Source organism: Thermobia domestica, chromosome 2 (genome assembly GCF_964235325.1).
Source record: "Thermobia domestica chromosome 2, izTheDome1.hap1.1, whole genome shotgun sequence".
In the NCBI taxonomy this organism is placed as follows: domain Eukaryota; kingdom Metazoa; phylum Arthropoda; class Insecta; order Zygentoma; family Lepismatidae; genus Thermobia; species Thermobia domestica.
This window is the reverse complement of record NC_137455.1, coordinates 197,212,175-197,232,367: the sequence shown is the minus strand read 5'-3', so window position 1 is coordinate 197,232,367 and position 20,193 is coordinate 197,212,175. Positions and strand designations below refer to the sequence as shown.

At 36.8% G+C, this 20,193-nt stretch overlaps 1 protein-coding gene across 2 annotated transcripts in view; it reads left to right on the top strand.

Annotated features, from left to right (window-relative positions):
* The window catches only part of LOC145678351 (protein CEPU-1-like), a 1,025,842-nt gene that overhangs the window by 846,781 nt on the left and 158,868 nt on the right, over positions 1 to 20,193 (top strand). For both annotated transcript variants that reach the window (XM_081748400.1, XM_081748399.1), the window contains exon 4: positions 16,567 to 16,725. In XM_081748400.1, coding sequence (XP_081604526.1) covers positions 16,567 to 16,725 — 159 coding nt within the window. The remainder of the gene's footprint in view (positions 1 to 16,566; positions 16,726 to 20,193) is intronic.

The window sequence follows — 20,193 nt, the reverse complement described above, 5'->3', positions numbered from 1 at the left end:
CTAAGAAGCTTCCATGCTCCACGGTCCTACGCTAACCTCTTTGCCTTCACGTATGATCTTTCAGTTTTTATATCATCTATTAATCGTAGTCTCCTTCGTCCCCTCCCTCTCTTTCCCGCCACCATACCCTCTAGGACGTCCCTCATGATACAATCTCTTCTTAGGCATTTTCCCAACCAGTTTCTCTTCCTCTTCTTAATAATATTTAAGTGTTCTTTCCTCTCCCACCGTTTCTAACACTCTCTCATTAGTTTACCGCTCGACCCAACTACTTCTTTCCATTCTTCTCAACAGCCACATTAGGAAGGCTTGCAGTCGATTTTAATCACTTTTACGTAATGTCCACGTTTCTACTAGGGTGGAGCGTTTTGCACTTTTGTTGGAAATTCGATGACGGCTAGTGCGGAAAAGGTGCCATTAGTGTCACCGACCTTACCGAATTTTTTATTTTATTTTTTATTTTTTTTATTTTTTCGAACTTAATTTTAATTTGTTTAGTGTTTGTTTAGGCAACACGCACAACATCAATGACAGAAAAGCTATTTGTGGTCGCTCTTAGAGTTCCCTGATGGCTATAATACATTTATGTTATTAAAAGAAACTTGTAGCAATGCCAGTAAATAATTTTAAAATGTTTGAGTCAAAGTACAGCTATATTAGCTCAGTTGTTCGAATTAATGTCCAGATTTTGTTTGAAATGCCATGTTAACGATGATTTTAGGCATAGCCCTTGACATAACACGATTTTCTTTGTGCAACTCTTCGCTTATTTTGCTCTGTATGCAAAATAACCCAGAACTCACCACGGGAAGGTGGCTGCACATCGAGTTCCGCCCCGCCACTCACGCAGTAGGCATACGTTGACTTTTAACCTTAGGTCACGTAGTTCCTCCTGGTCTCGAAGCGGAACATTCTTGTTCTAGACTTCATTTTTTCTCTAACGTAGATATCTCTTGCGTTCTGGCCGCACTTTTTCGACGCTGCCTCGGACACCAGCTTCACTGTGCGTTCCACAGCTTAACTATGTCAAGGGAATGTTGTTAGAGTTGCTGAAGTTCGGATGTTTTCTTCAAGCTGCTGATCCGTTATGTTTCGTGTGATTGGCGGCTCTGTTAGACATTTAGGCCAATTAATCATGTCCTAGTAATTTTCAGCTATAAAGTTTAATTCGGAACGATGAAGTCACGTGGTCGGCTTGATCTCGGAGTCTTCTGGCTGCAGCACTTTTTTTTTTTTTTTTTTTTTTTTTTTTACTCTTCTTCAGTCTAACGTTCGAATATGCGGATTTTCATCTGCTGTCATCGCTATCAGCAGGTTTTCATGATGAGCGTAGTATCCGTTTGTTTGTAGAACAGAATGAACTATGTGTTGTAGATTTTCTGGCAGAAAACGTGATAGCTTAACTATGCTAAACAGATGCATGGCGCCCATTTCGCACGAAGGATTTCGCCGTAATGAAAACCAGACGGGAGCGTATACTTTAATAATGTACTGGCAAAGTAGACACAAACTTGAACTAGGTTTATCAGTACTGATGTAGTGGCAAAGCATCGTACAGGCCAATGTAAGCCAACGTGAATGTGATAATGGTTCTGCTTTTCTGTTTGCTAGATCGGTAGTACACATTTCTGTAGCAACAATCTTACAAATTTCAAAGAAATAATTCTGGTCGCTGCTTAAACCATCTGGTTTTTCCATTTCAGACACCCATTCAACGGGAATTTGTGTAAAGGAGATGATCGGTGAACGTTCACAACCCTTTAATTTCTTTCCGATATCCGAATCGAGCTCCGATAGAACTGTGATATACTTTTTTATAACCTCTCGTCTTCGTAGCTTGCCGTTAATTTTTTTCTTGCACAAGAGTTGCATCATTTCTTCCGTCGACGTAGATACATGTAATCGCCCGGCCTAGGTGAGCCTTTTCTATCTGGATCTTCTCACCCAGTTTATCTTTTCCTCTTCGTACCTTAGATATGTCAACAACAAGATTTTTGCCCTCTGGCGTTATGAGTCTCAAGTCCTGAAGTACCGCAGAAGCGATCAAAGCAACCCGTCTGTCTGAAGCTCCAGTTTTAAACGCTGCCTCTGCTGTATTTTGAAGACAGATGCGCTTTAGGCTATGTTTCTTTCTTGGTCGCGCCTCGAAGTCAGATCCCGACCTGCTTCACGATTCAACAGCTTCGCTTGATTCCCCTGACGACGCCAGTATCTCTGTTCAGTGCCTATGCCTAATCCCACTAGTTGATGGACTTGCTTCAACACTTCCAGTGTCTTTCTTGGTTGTCTGCCCCTTAAATCTGCTCACTTTACGGGAAAACATCTTTGACAGTGATTTGCTTGTTCGGACGTCAATGTTACCAATGCTTATTTTCCATGATGTTCGCTGGTCCAAAAGAAACTTGAATTCTTGTTTTGGAATCTTGCGTGTCCTCTCACAGTTGCAATCTTCGGCAGTTTTACATTTGCAAGACGCAATATCGAAAAGAGACTTTTCCACGTGTGCAAAAAAACCTGCACGAAGTGTTGCTTCTTGTCCTTGTCGACTGAAATGTTTTTCGTTGGTGCGACACTTATTATAAAATGTTTTTAGCATGTCAAAACCTCTCTTTTCTGAAACCACAGGAATGCTTGCCTTAACCCAAATATGTACAACTCTTTGTCCAACTAGTTTACAAATGTCAGTCACGGTAATTTAGTAACACTTTCGTCACCACTTAAACCACTTCAAAACCAATAATAATGTCACGTAACGTCAGCTTACGTGGGTCACTGCACTTCACTCATTTCACTTGGAGTGCCAAATAAGCCTCGTTTCACACTTTCCCGCGTTGGTCTGCTATAAGGCTTTTTCTTCACCTTGCGTTCCATTGCGTCCGAACTTGGAAACCAAATTATACAAAATGACTCTGAATCGTATCGCACTAAGAAGACTGTAACTTTAGGTACAATGCACAAATCTCTGTCTTAACAGAAATAGTAGCGAACTAAAACCGCTAAAGCTTAAGCTGCAATAAACTGGCCTGTTGGATTGGTTGGCCGAAGTACGCAATATTTGTACCACCGCCGAACTTCGAGCTAGAATGTTCTAGAAATGTCGGCGTAGGTTCTGGAGCCTACCAAGCGAGCGGGAGGTGCGCGAATCTTCTGGACGGAGCCGGACGTTGCGACGACGCTCGAAGAGCGTGGCCAAAGTAAGCAACCACGAAGTTGTGTAGCCTGCCACTAGATGGCTTTTGCTGTCGGAGTACATAACAAGCGAAGAGTTGCCAAAAACAAATCGTGTTATATCAAGAGGCATGCCTAAAATCATCGTTAACGTGGCATTCCAAACAAAATCTGGACATTAATTCCAACAGCTGAGCTAATATGACTGTACTTTGACTCATAAGCATTTTAAAGTTATTCACTGGCACCTCCTTGTACATTTCCTCATATTTTCCAACTCTTTCTAATTCTTCTATGTCCTCGCATTTTCTTTTGAGTCCTCTTCACTCGCATTTTCTTTGTGTCTTCTGTGTCCTCTTCCCTCGCTCTGTCTGTTTCTCTTCGTAATTCATTATATAACTTTCTGTACATCTTTCTGCCCTCCCCTGTATCAACCTGTTTCCACGTCTATCTTCCTATCCCTCATTTTCTGCAACATCTGCTCTGTAACCCATGGTTTCTTAGCCGTTTTGTGTTCGCGGTAACCTACTGCTTCTTCTGTAGCCTGCTGTAAGCAACGTTTAATATGTTCCCACCGTGCGTTACTACTTACGCCCATCCTTTCCTCGTTTGAACATTTTTCTTCGAATATTTCAACGAAAAGATTTCTTACTTCCTCGTTTTCAACTTTTCAGTATTCAACACTATGTTGCCTACTTTTCTTCTGTCTACATTTTTCACTTGAAAATCTACTTCGGCCAGCACAAGATTATGATCAGAGAAAATATCAGACCCGTGAAGGGTCTTAGCGTTCTCTAAGCTATACCTGTCCTGAAGCATAACATAGTCTTTCTGATATCTTCCGTCTTCTATTGGTGATTTCTATGCATAACTTCTTCTCTTGTGCTGATTAAGCCAAGTGTTCCCAATTACTAGTGAATTCTGTCTACAGAAATTCACCAGTCCCTCTCCCCTTTCATTTCTTTCGCCTAACTATATTTTCCTACGATACTACCTTCCTGTTTTTCTCCCACAACTACAGTGAAATCTCCCATTAGAATTACGCATGTACCCTTCTTCTCCCTATCTATAATTTCTTCCAGTTACATGCGAAGTCTTCGTTGCATGAGTCTGTATCCCCACTAGATCATTTGTTTTCCCTTTAGGTCTTAACATCATAACTTTATCATCAAGAAATTCTACCTTCACTACCTTCTCCTTTAAGCGCTTTCCAAGAATTATTCCTACGCCATTATTACCGCCCTTTTCATTACCCGAGTAAAACTTTCTATATCCTTCGCTGTTTAACACCCCATTACCTTCCCATCTAACTTCACAAACGCCTACCAGATCTAGATTATTTTGTTTTATTTCTTCTTTAAGATTTTTTAATTTCCTCCCTGTAACGTAGTACGAACGTTCCATGTCCCTATCCTAAATCTTTTGCTCTTCCCTGTGTCTTTCTTTCTCTGTCTGTCTTCTCCCCACTATTACTTTCTCGTCCAATTGTCCTTCCCAAGCCATTACCCTTACGGAGATCCGAATGGGAGGATATTTTACATCCGGAACTATATTTTGACCTGCGAAAGACCATTGTACATATGTTCTCTTTTTTCTGCCAGCAAACTAGGGAAAATAGATTGGTGGGTTTCCGTTGCCTTCCACCGCGCAGTATCCTAGCCGTTAAAGTCACTCTGACCACGCCTGGGACTAATGTCCAAGTTGCCGTACCAATCACTATGATTTCCGCCAACTTGGCTACTGGAGAACTGCTGCATTCGCCCATAACACTCTTCGTCTGGCTACTTCATTTAGGCCAATTCGGTAGGGGTGGCTCTTCTGGTAGTGAACTACCACCGACACAGCTCTAAATTTCACTGTAGCACGCAATCCTCCCCACCCGACACATAAGTGTCTTCGTAAAGGTGGTGTTTATCGGGGAAGAAAAAAACAAATGTGTCTAATATCCTTGTTTTTCAATTGATCTTGAAATTTGAGAAAAGAAAATTATTTATTAAAGAACAATTTCTGTTAGTGTTAACGTGATTTAACTAAATGAAGATACTTATGAAATAATAATTAGTAATTGACTAGTGGTTTCGTGGAAACGTCAAGGAAAAGATCATTTGTCAAGTTTTGAATAATAGTTCATGTGCTATAATACCAAAATAAACAAACAAACAAATGGATTATTATTTAACGAAAATTATTGGAGAACGTTTTTTCCTGTATTATGGGGGGAGCTAAATGAATTATCATTATCAACTAGATTCAACTCCAAGCAGTAGGGATTATGTGAAACCCTCAACAAAAATATAGAGGGTGGGGAAAAGTTAGGTGACAGCGTATAGGTGATGTTTGCGGTGGAGCACTTAAACTTAACGTAAATTGTCACTACAGCCGTCATGCTAGGGTTTATTGCTATCACTTATTGACTGTTGCTTAGTTTTTAAGTTCGATATGCGATGCATAATTTATATGTTTTCTTTCATAACAACGCAATTCTGCAGACCAATTTGCCTATCGTCAACCGTTTAATAATTATGGCTAGAATTGTCATTTGATCTTCGACCCATCCTGTACATTTTCTAAAAAATAGAATATTTGTTTTACACAAATAACAGTACATCATATGTTTTAAGCCAAAGGTTATTTGCACCTCATTATCTAGTATTTATCCTCGGAATTTTTATCTTTTAAACGGTAAGTTTTACTTCTAGAATAAACTTTGACCACCATCATAAGAAAAACGTCTAACTTATCTTTTTCATCATTCTGATGTGTTTGGAGTCTGATGAGCCTTCTAGTTATCTTTCAGTGCAATGTTTCACAAAGCAAAGACGCAAACACAAGCGGAAAATAAAATTATATTTAGTGAAAATACAATCCTCACACATACCTCCCACCTGTATGACGACGTTTCATCTTCAGGTCCTACTGGGTCGTGAGTCTGTCTATAGTGAATCCAGGCAATGGGTCTAATTTGGTCACTCCGGGTCGTGTCTCTCTCCAAGTCACCAGATCAGATCCAGTCACTGTGGGTCATAGGTCTCTCACCGAGTGTGGTGTACCATGGGTCTCCCTGGGTGTCTTTGGGTTATCTATCTGTTCAAGTCACCAGATAAGACTGGAACACTCCGAGTCATTGATCGGCCCAGATCATCGGATCTAGTGTGTAATGGGGTTAACTGCTTCTGGATCTTCGTGCCTCGGGTTACAGAGTTTGTGACCCATTGCATCAAGTATCTTTTTGTAAATGGAAACTAAGGAACATTACTTCATCTTTTCTGTAAACTGGTCCGCCACGGTGTGCATAACTAACTAACTAACTAACTCCATGGCCTATGGAACCCGGAGGTTCAGTGCCACGTTCACAAAAGCTCTCCACTGACTTCTATCCTTAGGTAATTGCATCCAGTTTCTACTTTGTATTCCTATCTCTGCGAGATCCATCTTAATATTGTCCTCCCATCTGCGTCTAGGTCTTCCTAATGGTCGTTTTCCTATGGGTCTACCAGTCAAGACTTTGAAAGCGTTTCTACTTTCTTCCATTCTAGCTACATGACCTGCCCACCTAAGCCTCCTAGACTTGACGACCCTAACAATGTTGGGTAAACCGTATAAACTATGTAGTTCCTCGTTATGAAGCTTCCGCCATTCCCCATTCTCGTTCCTCTTGGGTCCGAATATTCTTCTCAGGATCCTGTTCTCAAATATTTTCAGTCTATGTTCTTCCCTCAGAGTAAGCGACCATGTTTCACAACCATACAGAACAACAGGCATGATTATCGTTTTATATATTTTAAGCTTCAAATTCCTCGACAGAATTCGCGACGACAAGAGATTTTGAACCGAATAGTAACACAAATTCCCTGCTTTTAGTCGACATTTAATTTCTTCGTGAATATGATTTTCGTCTGTTAATATTGACCCTAAATATTTGAAAGTATCCACTTTATTAAAAGCATTATTTAATATTTTAACGCCTCCACAATTTGCCGTATTACGGTCCCGACGCACTTCCATGTATTTAGTTTTCTCTGCATTTACTTCTAAACCCATGTCCCTGCAAGCGTTTAATAAAATCTCTGCATTTATTTCTACTGTTCTCCTATCATCCCCTATTAAATTTACATCATCAGCATATGCCATAACCTGGTGAATGCCGTTCACCTCCTTATGGCGTATTCCAGCACAAAGTTAAATAATAATGGCGACAACGCATCTCCTTGTTTCAGGCCATTTTCGACGTGGAAGCTCGTGGACAAAAAGTTTCCTACCCGGACTTTACTTTGGGATTCACTTAAACATATCTTAATTAATCTAATTAGCTTTCTCGGTATTCCAAGTTCTGTAAGAACGTTGTATAATGTTTCTCTCCTAACCGAGTCGTAAGCCTTTCTAAAATCAATAAATAGTTGATGTACCGGGGTATTGTATTCCCACTTCTTTTCGAGTATTTGGCGAATGGTAAATATTTGGTCGATAGTTGATCGATTTCGTCTAAATCCGCACTGATAACCTCCAATAATTTCATCTGCGTGTGGGTTCAATCTTGCTAACAGAATATTTGAAAGGATTTTATAGGATGTTGACAGAAGAGAAATGCCTCGATAATTATTACAGTCAGTTTTGTCGCTTTTCTTATGAATTGGAACAATGATTGATTCTTTCCACTCTTTTGGCAATTCTTCCTTGTTCCAGACAAGGAGAATGAGTTTGTGTATCTTGTTACACAATTTTTCGCCTCCAGCTAAAATTAACTCAGCCGGAATTTCATCTACACCCGGAGATTTGTGTTTCTTCAATTTCTTTATAGCGGCTTCCATTTCTATTCGATTGGGTTCTGGAATATACGGTTCTGCGGTGTGTATCTCCTTTTCTCCACGCACATTAGTTTTTGGCTGCGTGTTCAGCAAATCGTCAAAGAAATCTTTCCATCTATTTAAGAGGCTATCCGTATCGGCGAGAACTGTTCCGTCAGATTTCTTTAATATATAAGCACGAGGTTGATAGCCTTTCTTAAATTCGCTGATCCCCTTATAAATGTCCCGAATATTTTTATTTTTACTATTATCTTCAAGTTCCTTAATTTTAGCTTTCAAAAAATCCCGTTTCTTTGTTCTAAAAGTTTTGGAAGTTTCCCGCCTGATATCTGCGAAATTTTGTGTAGTTGTTTCATTCGGATTTTGTAGCCACCGTAATTTTGCCTGTTTTCTCTTCTCTGCTAGTTTAATGCATTCTTGGTCGAACCATGGTTTGTTCCTACGTATTTCCGCGTGTCCCAATTTTTAATTGCTGAACTTTTAATGCTATCTCTAATTTCAATCCAAGTATCCTCAACACTAGTGCACTCCGAGTCTTCTAAAACCGCGAATCTATTCGAAACTTCAATCTGGTATTCCTCTCTTACCTGGCTCTCTTCTAATTTCTTTAAATTAAATCTCTCCGTTTTCGGACATTGAATATTACCTTTATTCAACGATAATCTCTCCTGTATTATCGCTACTACCAGGTAGTGATCAGTGTCACAATCAGCCCCTCTAAACGACCGGACGTCAATTACGCTAGATTGTCTTCTTCTATCTACTAGAACGTGATCAATTTGATTATGTGTTTTTCCGTCTGGTGATGTCCAAGTATATTTATGAACGTCGCGATGTGGGAATTTTGTACTCTTCACGATTAGGTTTTTGGATGTTGCAAAGTTCACGAGTCTAACACCGTTGTCATTACTTTCCTTATGCAAAGTTTCGTTCCCTATAATCGGTTTGAAAATATCCTCTCGTCCTACCTTCGCATTGAAATCTCCTAATAGAATCTTCATATGGTATCGCGGGAGTTGGTCAAATATCCGTTCCACTTCTTCGTAAAAACTATCTTTTATATCGTCACCCTTATCTTCAGTTGGAGCATGTACATTTAAAACAATAATATCACACCACCGTCCCTTAAGAGTAATAAAAGAAAGTCTGTCAGTAACAAATTCAACCCGTTTAATTGCTGGTAATATTCGTTTATGAACGAAAACCCCTGTTCCTAACTGATGATTTTTATTTCCTTCCCCGTAAAAGAACGTAAAATTTCCGGAATTCTCAGATCCATTTCCTTCCCACCTAACTTCCTGAACTCCTACTAAGTCCATCCTGTATTTCTCTAACTCACTCGTTACAGATTTTAACGCGCCTGCCCTATAAAGACTTCTAATATTCCATGTTCCAAATCTCATGTCCATTTTCTTTTGCTGATGTCGTGCCAAGTTATCAGTCCTTGTCCGAGGCTTTTGTGAATGTTTCTGAACAAGTACCTTTTTTTACAGGATGAGGGTGTTAGCCTTACCCAAATCCCCAAGCTGGAGGACCACTCCTAGTCGTCTGTCCGCGACTGCTTATTCAGTATATTCGCAGCTAACCTCTATATCTAGAGGCCTTCTCCTCGATCCGCAACCTGAGGACGCGCCATGCCGTGGTGACAGAACCCACGTTACACGGCCACGGTGTGCATGGAATCCATTATTTTCTCAATCACACAAACCATAGATTGGCAACAGTCTAGGTAGTAAGGGCACGTCGCTCTTCTATAAACGGAATATAATTTTAGATATAAATAGTAGGTTTTCTACTCCTTTGGTTCTCTTGCCCGCGTAAAAGTGCTGAAAGCTAAAGAAAAAGTTGATGAAAGCAGAAGTATATGGAATACAGTGTTCTATGCGAGGTATTGACTCTAAGACATGAGAAACTGAGAATAAAATCCTTTGAGGGGTGATGTTACAGAAGAATGTTGAAAATTAGATAAGGTAAAGTATGAAGATTATTGGAAATGGTAGAGGAAGAAACCTATATACTGATGAATAAGCCGCGATAAAAACACATGGTATAAATAATACAAAATGCTAGTTAGATAAAAATGACAAAGAAATATAAAAATGTCAGAATAGGGAAGAATGCACAATCACATCCCAAGAAGAAATGATAGTTACTAATTTTCTTACAAACATATATCGATTATTACTTATAACAGTTGTACTTATAACAAAATTTAAAGGTTTCAATTTCGATATTTTCCCCACCTATTTATTATAAAATGGGTTTCACAACTATTAAACAAAACATTTTTTATTGCGAAACTTACGACAAAAACAAATGTTTGTTGACGTTTTCAATTTTTTTTTTTTTTTTTTTTTGTTTTTTGATAATTGATTGCGGTTCATATTCAATTTATTACTTTTTGTTTCCACTGAAATCTCTCCATGGATACCAATAATAAACGTAAAATTTCTAAAAAGAAAATTAATACCTCTAGGAAATAAAAAGGGGAGAAGGGAAGAAAAGAAACGGGAAAATTATAAACGAGCAATTGTGCAAAGCAAGAATAGTACCAACGGGGGAAATTAAAACTAACAAAGACATGAACAGAAATTATATTTAATTGGAACCAGGAAAAAATCTGCATAAATATTACCGCAGATTTTATCTCAATCAATACAAGACTGTATACCTGCGATGGGGTAAAAATTGTGTTAAAAATAAAATACATAGTACAGGAAGCATATCAATATAGTAATTACACTGTGGAAAAGGAAATGTACGTTTGAATTTCTTTTATCATTTCATACTCTGACATAGTAAAGCAGATATGGTTTCCTCTTTTTTGGTGGGTTAGCAGCACGGAGAACCGGCCATAGATCTCTCTGTCCTTAAACTCCGCCCTTTGGCTCCTCTCAACACGATGAAGTAGTGTAACAAGTGTTGAAAAGGGTTCTGAAGGAGGGTAGAGAAACACAATCCCATAAGGGGGATGCAATCATTTAAAACTTTTTGCTACCTTCCTTACAACAATGTTTTACACGACAGAGAACAAGACAAATCAAGGATATGGTTTAGTTTTCGAACAAAGAAACATTTTTTAAATTTATTTTCTAGTTTATTTTTAATTCTAAGAAATTAACTTTATTCTGTCATACCAACACAAAGTGCTGAAATGAAAAAAAAATATCAATGAGGATAAAAAAATATTATTCATAGTAACACCATTCTTTAATGGTATAACTTGAGATGAAACTTAGACTAACAATTTTATATTTCTAAATGGGCATTTATCTTGTATTTCATTTGAGAAAGTGTGAGATATTTCGATATCTACACTGTTTGACAAATAGGGAAAAAATATGCCCCACAATTTTGGAAACATGATTTCGATACATCACCTGATCAACATACAGAATATGAGTTCAGATATTCATCTAGTCTTTTTTTTTTTTTTAATCAAAGGATGGCTGGAATTCCTTGCTACGCAAAGAAACAGTATACCGAAAAAAGAAGAATGTGCTCTATATGACGAGAGGACATGAAATGCAATTTGAACTCTGGGCCGTGGTGGCTTAGTGGTAGAGCGTCACCTCTAGTTTGTGGAGCCAGTAGTAAGATACCGGATCGCGCCAAGTTGATTTTCTGGTGAACAAACACCGTGTACGTAAGTTTTCTCAGAGTTCTCTCGTTTTCTCCCACTTTCTTCATTCCACAATTTTGATTCATTTCTCGCAATCGCCGTCTCATTTAGCCCATACGGCATAGGCGTGGGACGTAAAACTCAAAGCTTTGATTTCATTTTCATTTGCAAGTTGAATTGAGCACAGAGTTATGATCACATGCATAAAGCAGACCACGTTGGATAGCACAAAGTCTTTCGAAGCTGATTGGCTTGTTATTAATGAGATTGTTCCGAAGAGCCTAGAGTATGTTGTCCGATTCTTTCTTAAGAGTGTTTCAAGCGAAACGCGTGATTGAATAGCGACCAAATACGAAGAATCGAAATCTACGTCAAATCAATTCACGAATGACTAACTCAAGCAGTAGAAGTAGAATGATCTAAAAATGAGAAAAGTGGCCAAAGTGTATCAGTGTTCAACTAATATATCATCATGTGTTACTAATACACACAAGTAAAAAAGAGAAAAACCTGTTTGTTATACATTTGAAAAAGCTTTGTCGATCTGAGCGAAATATTGTGCAATTAATATATAAAGTCTTTAAACTATAAAATGTTGTCAATTTTTTTTCTCAAATAGAAAATATTTTACTATTTACTTTTAATTACAGTGAAGACTCTTTCTTAATTACAATAAAGACACAGCATTCTCAAATATAATATACAAATGACACACTTACAAAAACTCCACGAATTTTATTTTGCTGTGCTAACGAAGAATAAAAAAATAAAAGGAGAAAAACAAAGTTAATACCTAGGTAGAAAATAAAATTTTGTAGTTTTTTTGGCTTTGCTATGAAGTGAAGAAGTGTTGTTTGTTGTCTTGTGCACAATGAATTCTTCATGTTATTATTGTCTTTCTTGATAAAACAACAGAAGGTAGTAGTAGAAGGAAAGAAAGAAAGAAAGAAAGAGAGACGTCTTACTATTAGTTTTCACCGTCACTTCATACAATTGGTTGCTTTGATGAAGAATGATTACTGACGGCGGAAGGAGTATAATTTGTTGTTAGGTCAACCCTCACCCCCTTGTTACCACTACTTCTTGTTCGTCTTATGTAAACTCCAATTTTGCTTTTGTTTCGTTGAAAAAAAAACGAAAATATCGAAAGGGTTTAAGAAGTACTGAGAGACAAACAAACAAACGAATAGAGCGTGTCTGTCGCGGGATGCTGAGGGCGTGGCGAGGAAAGAGAATAAGAGAGGTGCTTCCCCTCCTACTCTCATTTAAGTCAGTTCTTTCGATCTTTTAAAAGACAATTCTCTTGACGAAATAGAAGCGGCAGCAACTCTTTTTCCTGTTTTCCGATTTGCCTCCTCCGGTCCGGATGCCCCAAGACAAAGATAAAAAGGGGAGAAAAAGAAAGAAAGGAGAAAGCAGGACTTCTCGCTTAATATTCTGTACTCGTTGCCCTTTCAGCACAGAAGGACGGCAAGACTTTAGCAACACAGTTCGGACGTTCTAATGAGATTTTACAGCTAGCCGCCTTCCACGGCCAGTTTCCGAAAAGCAGAACGACGAGACATGAAAGACAAAAGATACTCAGCGTGACGTCATGAGGATGAATTTTCTCTTATTTTTATCCTTTTTTTCTTTTCATTTTTTCTCTCGTTTTAACAGAGGTTCTGTACAAGAGAAAGGACAGAACGAAATACACGAAGCAACGTGTCCAAGGCATGACAAAGTTAAGGTAGTTCAGAAGCAAGAAACAGAAGAACACTCACTCTGAACTAAGTGGAAATAACTTTAAATGGATAATTCACTACTAGTACTTCCTTTAAGTTTTTGTATCGATGGGAAAAAGTGTAAATGATAAAAAAAAATCAAAGTAGCAGAAATAGTTGAAATTACTTGAGCATGATCCAAACGTGATTAGCTTTTAACTTGAAACTTCATGTCATACTATTTTATTCTTCTTAATTTTCTTTCTGGTAGTGGAGATCATTAGTACTTTCGAAAATGATCAAGTGCTTACTTGTACTGAAACTTTCTTCAGTAAGTCCCTAGAGCTGTCAATCTCTAGAAAAATGTCTTGATCTGGTTGGTTACTACTCTGTATAATTAGATATTTGATATAATAAATTCTTTATTGGTATTTTCATTTTCCGTAAAGTAAAGTGTGCCAAATAGGAGGAGACATCCTTCCAAGAAGGAGCCAATCATGTTTTCAAATGAGCTGCCCTAAAAAATTATTCTTTTGGGTAACGTACGTACAGATAGTACTTCAGCTATAACCGGTCATACGTAGAACCGAAACTCGAATTTCTGTCTTGTTTTGAAGAAGCTCTTGGGACTCGGTTTCTTGTTGTATCGGGACGTTTCCTGGCAGCAAAGATGAGTTGTACTTGGCCTTATGCTCCCTTATCCTAGTTGAAGATTTCGTACGCGACCTACTGAACACTACCAATTTAGACCAAACTTTGCTCTTTACTGGATAATACGCATATGAAAAATATCACTACACAGAAAATTTGGCTTCTGACTTATTAGTCACCCAAAATTGTGGTTTGGACTTAGTCAAAGATCTAGCGACCATGCCACAAATAGTAAAAAGTGCCCACAGTTTGACAACTTTCCAATTACGCTTTTTTATACTAATTTTGGAATGCTAAAATAAAATGAAGCTGCTTTCAAAGATATTTATCCATAGGGTTACTAGAAAAATGACCTGAAAGTTGGAATATTTGAGATACTGCTTGTGCTAATAGTAAAAGGGCCCATACGTTGATATGTTTCGCATTTTGCTTGTTATGGTAACTTGAGATTCTGAATCTAATGGAAATATCTTCAAATATATCCGTTCATCAGTTACGAGAAAAATTATCTCTAAACCGGGAGGTATACATGAGCTTATATCTCAAATTTGATACCACTTCCTACGGACATGTATGTGTCAAAATAGTACCATTGGATACAAGACCTTCGAATGAGTATACACTGCGTAATTAGATATGTATCCAAAGGGTAGACACTGGTTAATAAATCACTAGTAAATGAAAAATCACCAGTAGTTATTTAGAACAAAAATACGTAGAATAAACGTGCTAAACGTTAATTTTACTGCAATAAATACATGATGAAACGGTTTCTCAGATCAATCTTATTTATTCGTGGTCTCAACAACACTCAGTAACAACGCTTATCGATAAATTAATTAATTTTGACCTTCGTTGCGCTGAAAAAAAACAAAGAAAGTACTTCAGAAACAAAAAATTAAAGATCCTCTGAAACTATGTTAAAGATATGCGAAAATCAGTGACAAAGGATGAGCTTTTATCGCAATAAGTGATTAATGTTTTACTTTAAGTACGCTCTTTTTTGGTAGTAGGAATAACCACTATTTAATATTCCTATTCACTTCTACGAAAACATGTAAATGAAGTAAACGAATGGGGACAGAGCTGATGAGAACTTTAGATATGGAATTCAAACTACATAAACTACTTAGGAGAGAAGTTGGTTTAGTGGCATAGCGTTCATTTCTAATGCTAGTAGCATCTTGTTCGATTCTAAGTTATATGAGTTTCTGGTTGAAAACATGTCTGTAAAGTTTCCTTGGAGTTTTCCTAATTCATCCCTCATTTTTATTCTATCAATTCGTTACATAATCATTTACTATCTTTTAATATCCTCTGTTTTAGTCTAAACAACTAAACGTTGGATGCAAAACTAGAATTTTCATTTAATATCATGCATGACCTATTACAACATTATATGCAATTCAACTTGATGAGGCTTCTACGAGGTCAAAATTGAGAATGGCAACCCTTATCTATGAAGAAACTCTATTCTATTTTATTCTGCAAACACAAGAAGTTCTAGTAGATATTTTTTCCAAACAAAAAGCTGTATTTGTGTTTAATTTAAAGGAACAGAAGTTTAATTCTTGAAAATATTATCAATATTTTCATATCGACTAATTTATCACACATCCATAGCATCATCCCTACCCTATGGTCTAGTGCCTTTCGCGTACGTGGTCCAGATGGGACAACATTAAACACGTTACAGTAGTTTGGATTCCATTTTACGTTCCATATAGCCTCGGTCCTAAAAATTGATAGACATATCATATTTATGAATTAGTTCATTTTGTAATCAATATCAAAATTATTACTACTGGCAGAATATTATTAATTAATCAGAAAATTTGGCATAATTAAACGAAAGAACTATTTGCATATACACACACCTCTTATTGAACATTATAATTCTCCTGACATGCTAAATACAATTTTGTATACACTTTTATGATTTTTTCGTCTTCAGCATCGACCACATCTTAGTCATTTCCTTGATCTGGCTTGATATGGCTTCTTAGGCTTTCATAGCCATTATTGATTTGATTTTGAGTTTTAGCGTCCCTTTCAGCAGCGAGGCTACATGAGACATGGACCTACAGTTGAATATGGGATCCGAATCACATGAGCTCCTGTCGAGAATTGAGTGCAGGTCTCCCACGCCAAAAGTGCGTACATTAACTGCTTAATCACAAGAGAGTTCATAGCCATTATTGAGATACAACCTTCAATAATGAATTATATATTGTAACATGCATTATTTTCGTTTGAAAAAACTGAATCAGTTTTTAAAATGTCTTCTTACCATAAATATGTTTTTTTCTGATTAATTAGAAATTAAGTTCAAATATTTCCTGAAGTTCCTTGTTAATTAACTTAACTTAAAGGATTCACCACTTAAAAGTTACAAATGTATATTTTTCTAAAGAACATTTTAATTCTTTTTTCCTCTAACAATCTTATCATAAGGTTTGACGAATGCTCAAAATACTCTTTAAAAGTATTTATATATAATGGACAATAGTTTGTCAGCTAATTTTCCAATGCATTCTTAACATATTGCAAATCTATTACATTGTATTATGTCAATATTTTTCTTACTAAATAAGTATTGTTATCCTTTTCCTTGCAGTTCCCCCGAACATTGACGATTCGCTTAGTAGCTCAGACGTTATAGTAAGAGAAGGGGCCAACGTGACCTTAACCTGTCGTGCGACGGGGTCACCACCTCCTAGTGTTAAATGGAAGAGAGACGACAGCAGGATGATCACGATAAACAAAACTCTAGAATGTGAGTTAAACTATATATTATACGTTGTATGTTAAAAATAAATGTTTATTTAAACGTAACGTGTTACTCAATCTATGCATCTTAGATACAAAACTAAGATGAATAGTAGAATAGAGTTTGAAGAAAAGAAATGATAAATTGCTTGATTGGATTAGAACTGAACGTCTTCTTCTGCACCGAAACGACATGAGACGAACGTATAACACGAACCCAATCGTCTCACGCCCAAGGCGCATACACTATCCATAAAATTTAAAATAGTGTACTGTAAACATAATGTAGAGCTGATAAAGGAATTTACACATTGTGGAACTCCAACAGACAATACATAAGTTTTTGGGATAATTCTGTAATTTAGGTTTCTTGCATTTTTCAAGGCTGAGAGTAATGAATGTAAATGTGATATATTTCCATTCTTCTAAGCTTAAAATTTAATATAAGATATTTTATCTATTCAATATTATGCACATACAATGTGAGTGAGATATATTTCTTATGAAGATCGCTATACACATCCTAAAATAAGACTATAAGATTGAGAGGAATACAAAAATTTTAACTTTACTTCTTCTTAAAATCTTAGTAGTCATGAAACTTCACATACCTATAACCATCATCATGGCAGATGATAATAATAATCATCACCATAAGTATTCTGCTATTGTTGGTAGATCACTTGCTGCAACTCAGAAGCTTCCATGCTCCACGGTCTTCCGCTAACCTATTTGTCTTCACATCCGATTTCTCTCCTTTGTCCCGCTCTCCCTCTTTGTCCTGCCACCATACACTCTAAAACGTCCTTCATGATACAGTTTCTTGTCAGCCAATATCCCAACTCGTTTTTCTTCCTCTAGCTAAAATTGTTGTTTCTCTCCCCACTATTTCAAACTCCCTCTTAATTGTTTTCCGTTGTACCCAAGCTAATTTTCTCCATTCGTCTCTACACCCACATTTCGAAAGCTTCCAGTCGTTTTTCATCATTTTTGCTTAATGTCAATGTTTCTGACCCATATAGTACAATACTCCACACGAAGTATTTTATGTCTTTTGCTCAACTGTTTATTCAAGATCCCACAAAATAGTACTTTCTTCCTCCCCCTTTCTTCTTTCGACAATCCTGTCATTGCTTTTATTTCACTGAAAATTACATACTTCTGGCATGTTGAGTAGCAAATGAGTAGTAGAGTTTTAGACGTCTTCTCGATTTATAAAAATGCTTTGACATGTCACTTTTTGACACTTCAATAACTAGTTGGCTAAGCCTACCTTCTAAAATAGAGCATGTTATCTACACCTGCATTTAGATGCATAGATACCTAAAATAATTATACGAAGTTCGTACCCATGATAATTATCCTGTCATACTTTCTAGTTCTCCACTGTTCCCTTGATTTCGAAGCAGGAATTTTCTTTTTTGATTTATGCCTATCATCCAACACTTTTAATATACGTATATACACTTTTCCTTTCTTTCCCTTTCATCGTGTCTTGTACCATGAATCACAAAATAGAACAACTTTTCAAATAACGTTCTACCCAGTTTGTAAGGAGTTTGGTTTATCGAAACCCATTTATACATTTTTACTTACCTAGTCATGTGCCCGTCCATCCGGGAGACAAAAACATCTGAAGAACTATTGATGGACCACCACCAGAGTGGTCAGTATGTAGAAGTTAAGAGTTTGTTCGTTTGTTGATGGAGGCGATATCCAAAATGGAATTGTAAAAAATGAACCATTTCCAGTTTTTGCATTGATCAGGTAAAGTGAAAACGATAATAGATAGCAAGAAAAAGTGGTATTCTGCATACAATTAAGCATTTTAAGAATACATTTCATCTCCACTCTACTGTCTTTAATAATAACGGGACAGGTGACAATCTACTGTTTCCGGTGTCAATATGAATTTGGAAAATACCACCATATACTAACCAAACTCCTTCACGTGGGTTACTTTATTATTTTCAGTTTTCTTTAGTTGTTCTTTTTGCACTTTCTAACATATTCCTCAAGTTATCAAGTCTTGTATTCTTATTTCCCTACAGACCATTTTAGGTTCTTTCTTTTCTAATATTTCATTACTAACCATTTCAGGTTCTGTACTAATATTTCAGAGCTTTAAGTAGTTGTTATAGTTTCTTCGTAGTGTGCACTGTCTTTTAGCTTTACGGTACGCACAAGACGATTAAGAAAAATAAAAGTCGAAACATAAAATGTTATTTTTAATAAAGGTTTGAGATTGTTTTATTTATTTGTTGCAGAAGTTGTTTAAGATAGATTGTGTTATAGAGATTACTCATTCAAAGATTTATTAAAACAGTGGCGGATTTGAAATCTTGCAGCTTTAAGTAATTTGTGATCAGAGATCCCCCACCTGGCACTACACTCATCCCATGATGACCTGTAAACTTGTGAAAAGTCCAAAATCTTTGATAGTTTTTTAGCCACAGACTGTTTTACAGTATATTTTTCAGTATGAAAAAGTTCCTTTATGGGCTTAGATATTCGTTAACCATTTTTTAATTACGTCATTTTTGCTCTTTCTAATTAGTATTAAGTGTGAACTATGATGTCGTTTTGACACAAAATTTGGTTTTGTTATTTTAGAGTGATAACGAAATATACCAAATCAAAAAAATTGTAGAACGTTACAATACAAATTTTGCAAAAATGTTCCAAATGTTTTCTTTTGTAGCCCTCTGACTTCTGCGACAATAGTCAGTTTGCCTAGTCGAAAAGCCGACACTGTATCAAATCATAAGTGTTCTGCCCTTACTGGGAGAACACTTGTAGAAATTGAGAAGGTTCTATTCATTTTACGTACATTTCCATAGAGATGTTATTTCCATCTTACTTTTACTTAATAGCACTCATAATTTCTTCTTCCTAAACACATCTACCACGTTTTACAGAATATATTTCTTCCCAAACAATGTTCTAGTCAGTTTCTTTTCCCCTTCATAGAGGTCACCTTTTGAAAGAAAGAAAGTAGACTGTACGAAAATATTTCGTCAAAAGACTACCTAGCAACGTCCTTCGTTCAATTACACCAAGACTTACAGTAAGAGTGAAATATCCATGGCCTATACGCACAGGCGCGCACGTATACATTTTTGTTGAGAGGTCCAAAGTTTGGGAGGGTCCAATAGTACGTGACAGTACGTCTATGTAAAATTGAACTGATGTTGTTCTATATTTGAAAAGACGATATGTAATTTTAGGTTCTACCACTCATATTCTCAGAAGAAAACATAAGAACTAGATTGTTTCATAAGAAGAGAAAAAGAACAGATGAAATATAAGATCAAATGTTTAGGCTACAATTATTTCTCTACCAGACAATATTACAGGGGTGCCCACAAGGGGGGGGGCTATGACGCAAACTGCGTCATTAAAATATTTGGGAGGGTAAAAATCTGTATAAATATGTTTGAGGGGGTGTAAAAATTAATCGAAAATATTTTTTTTT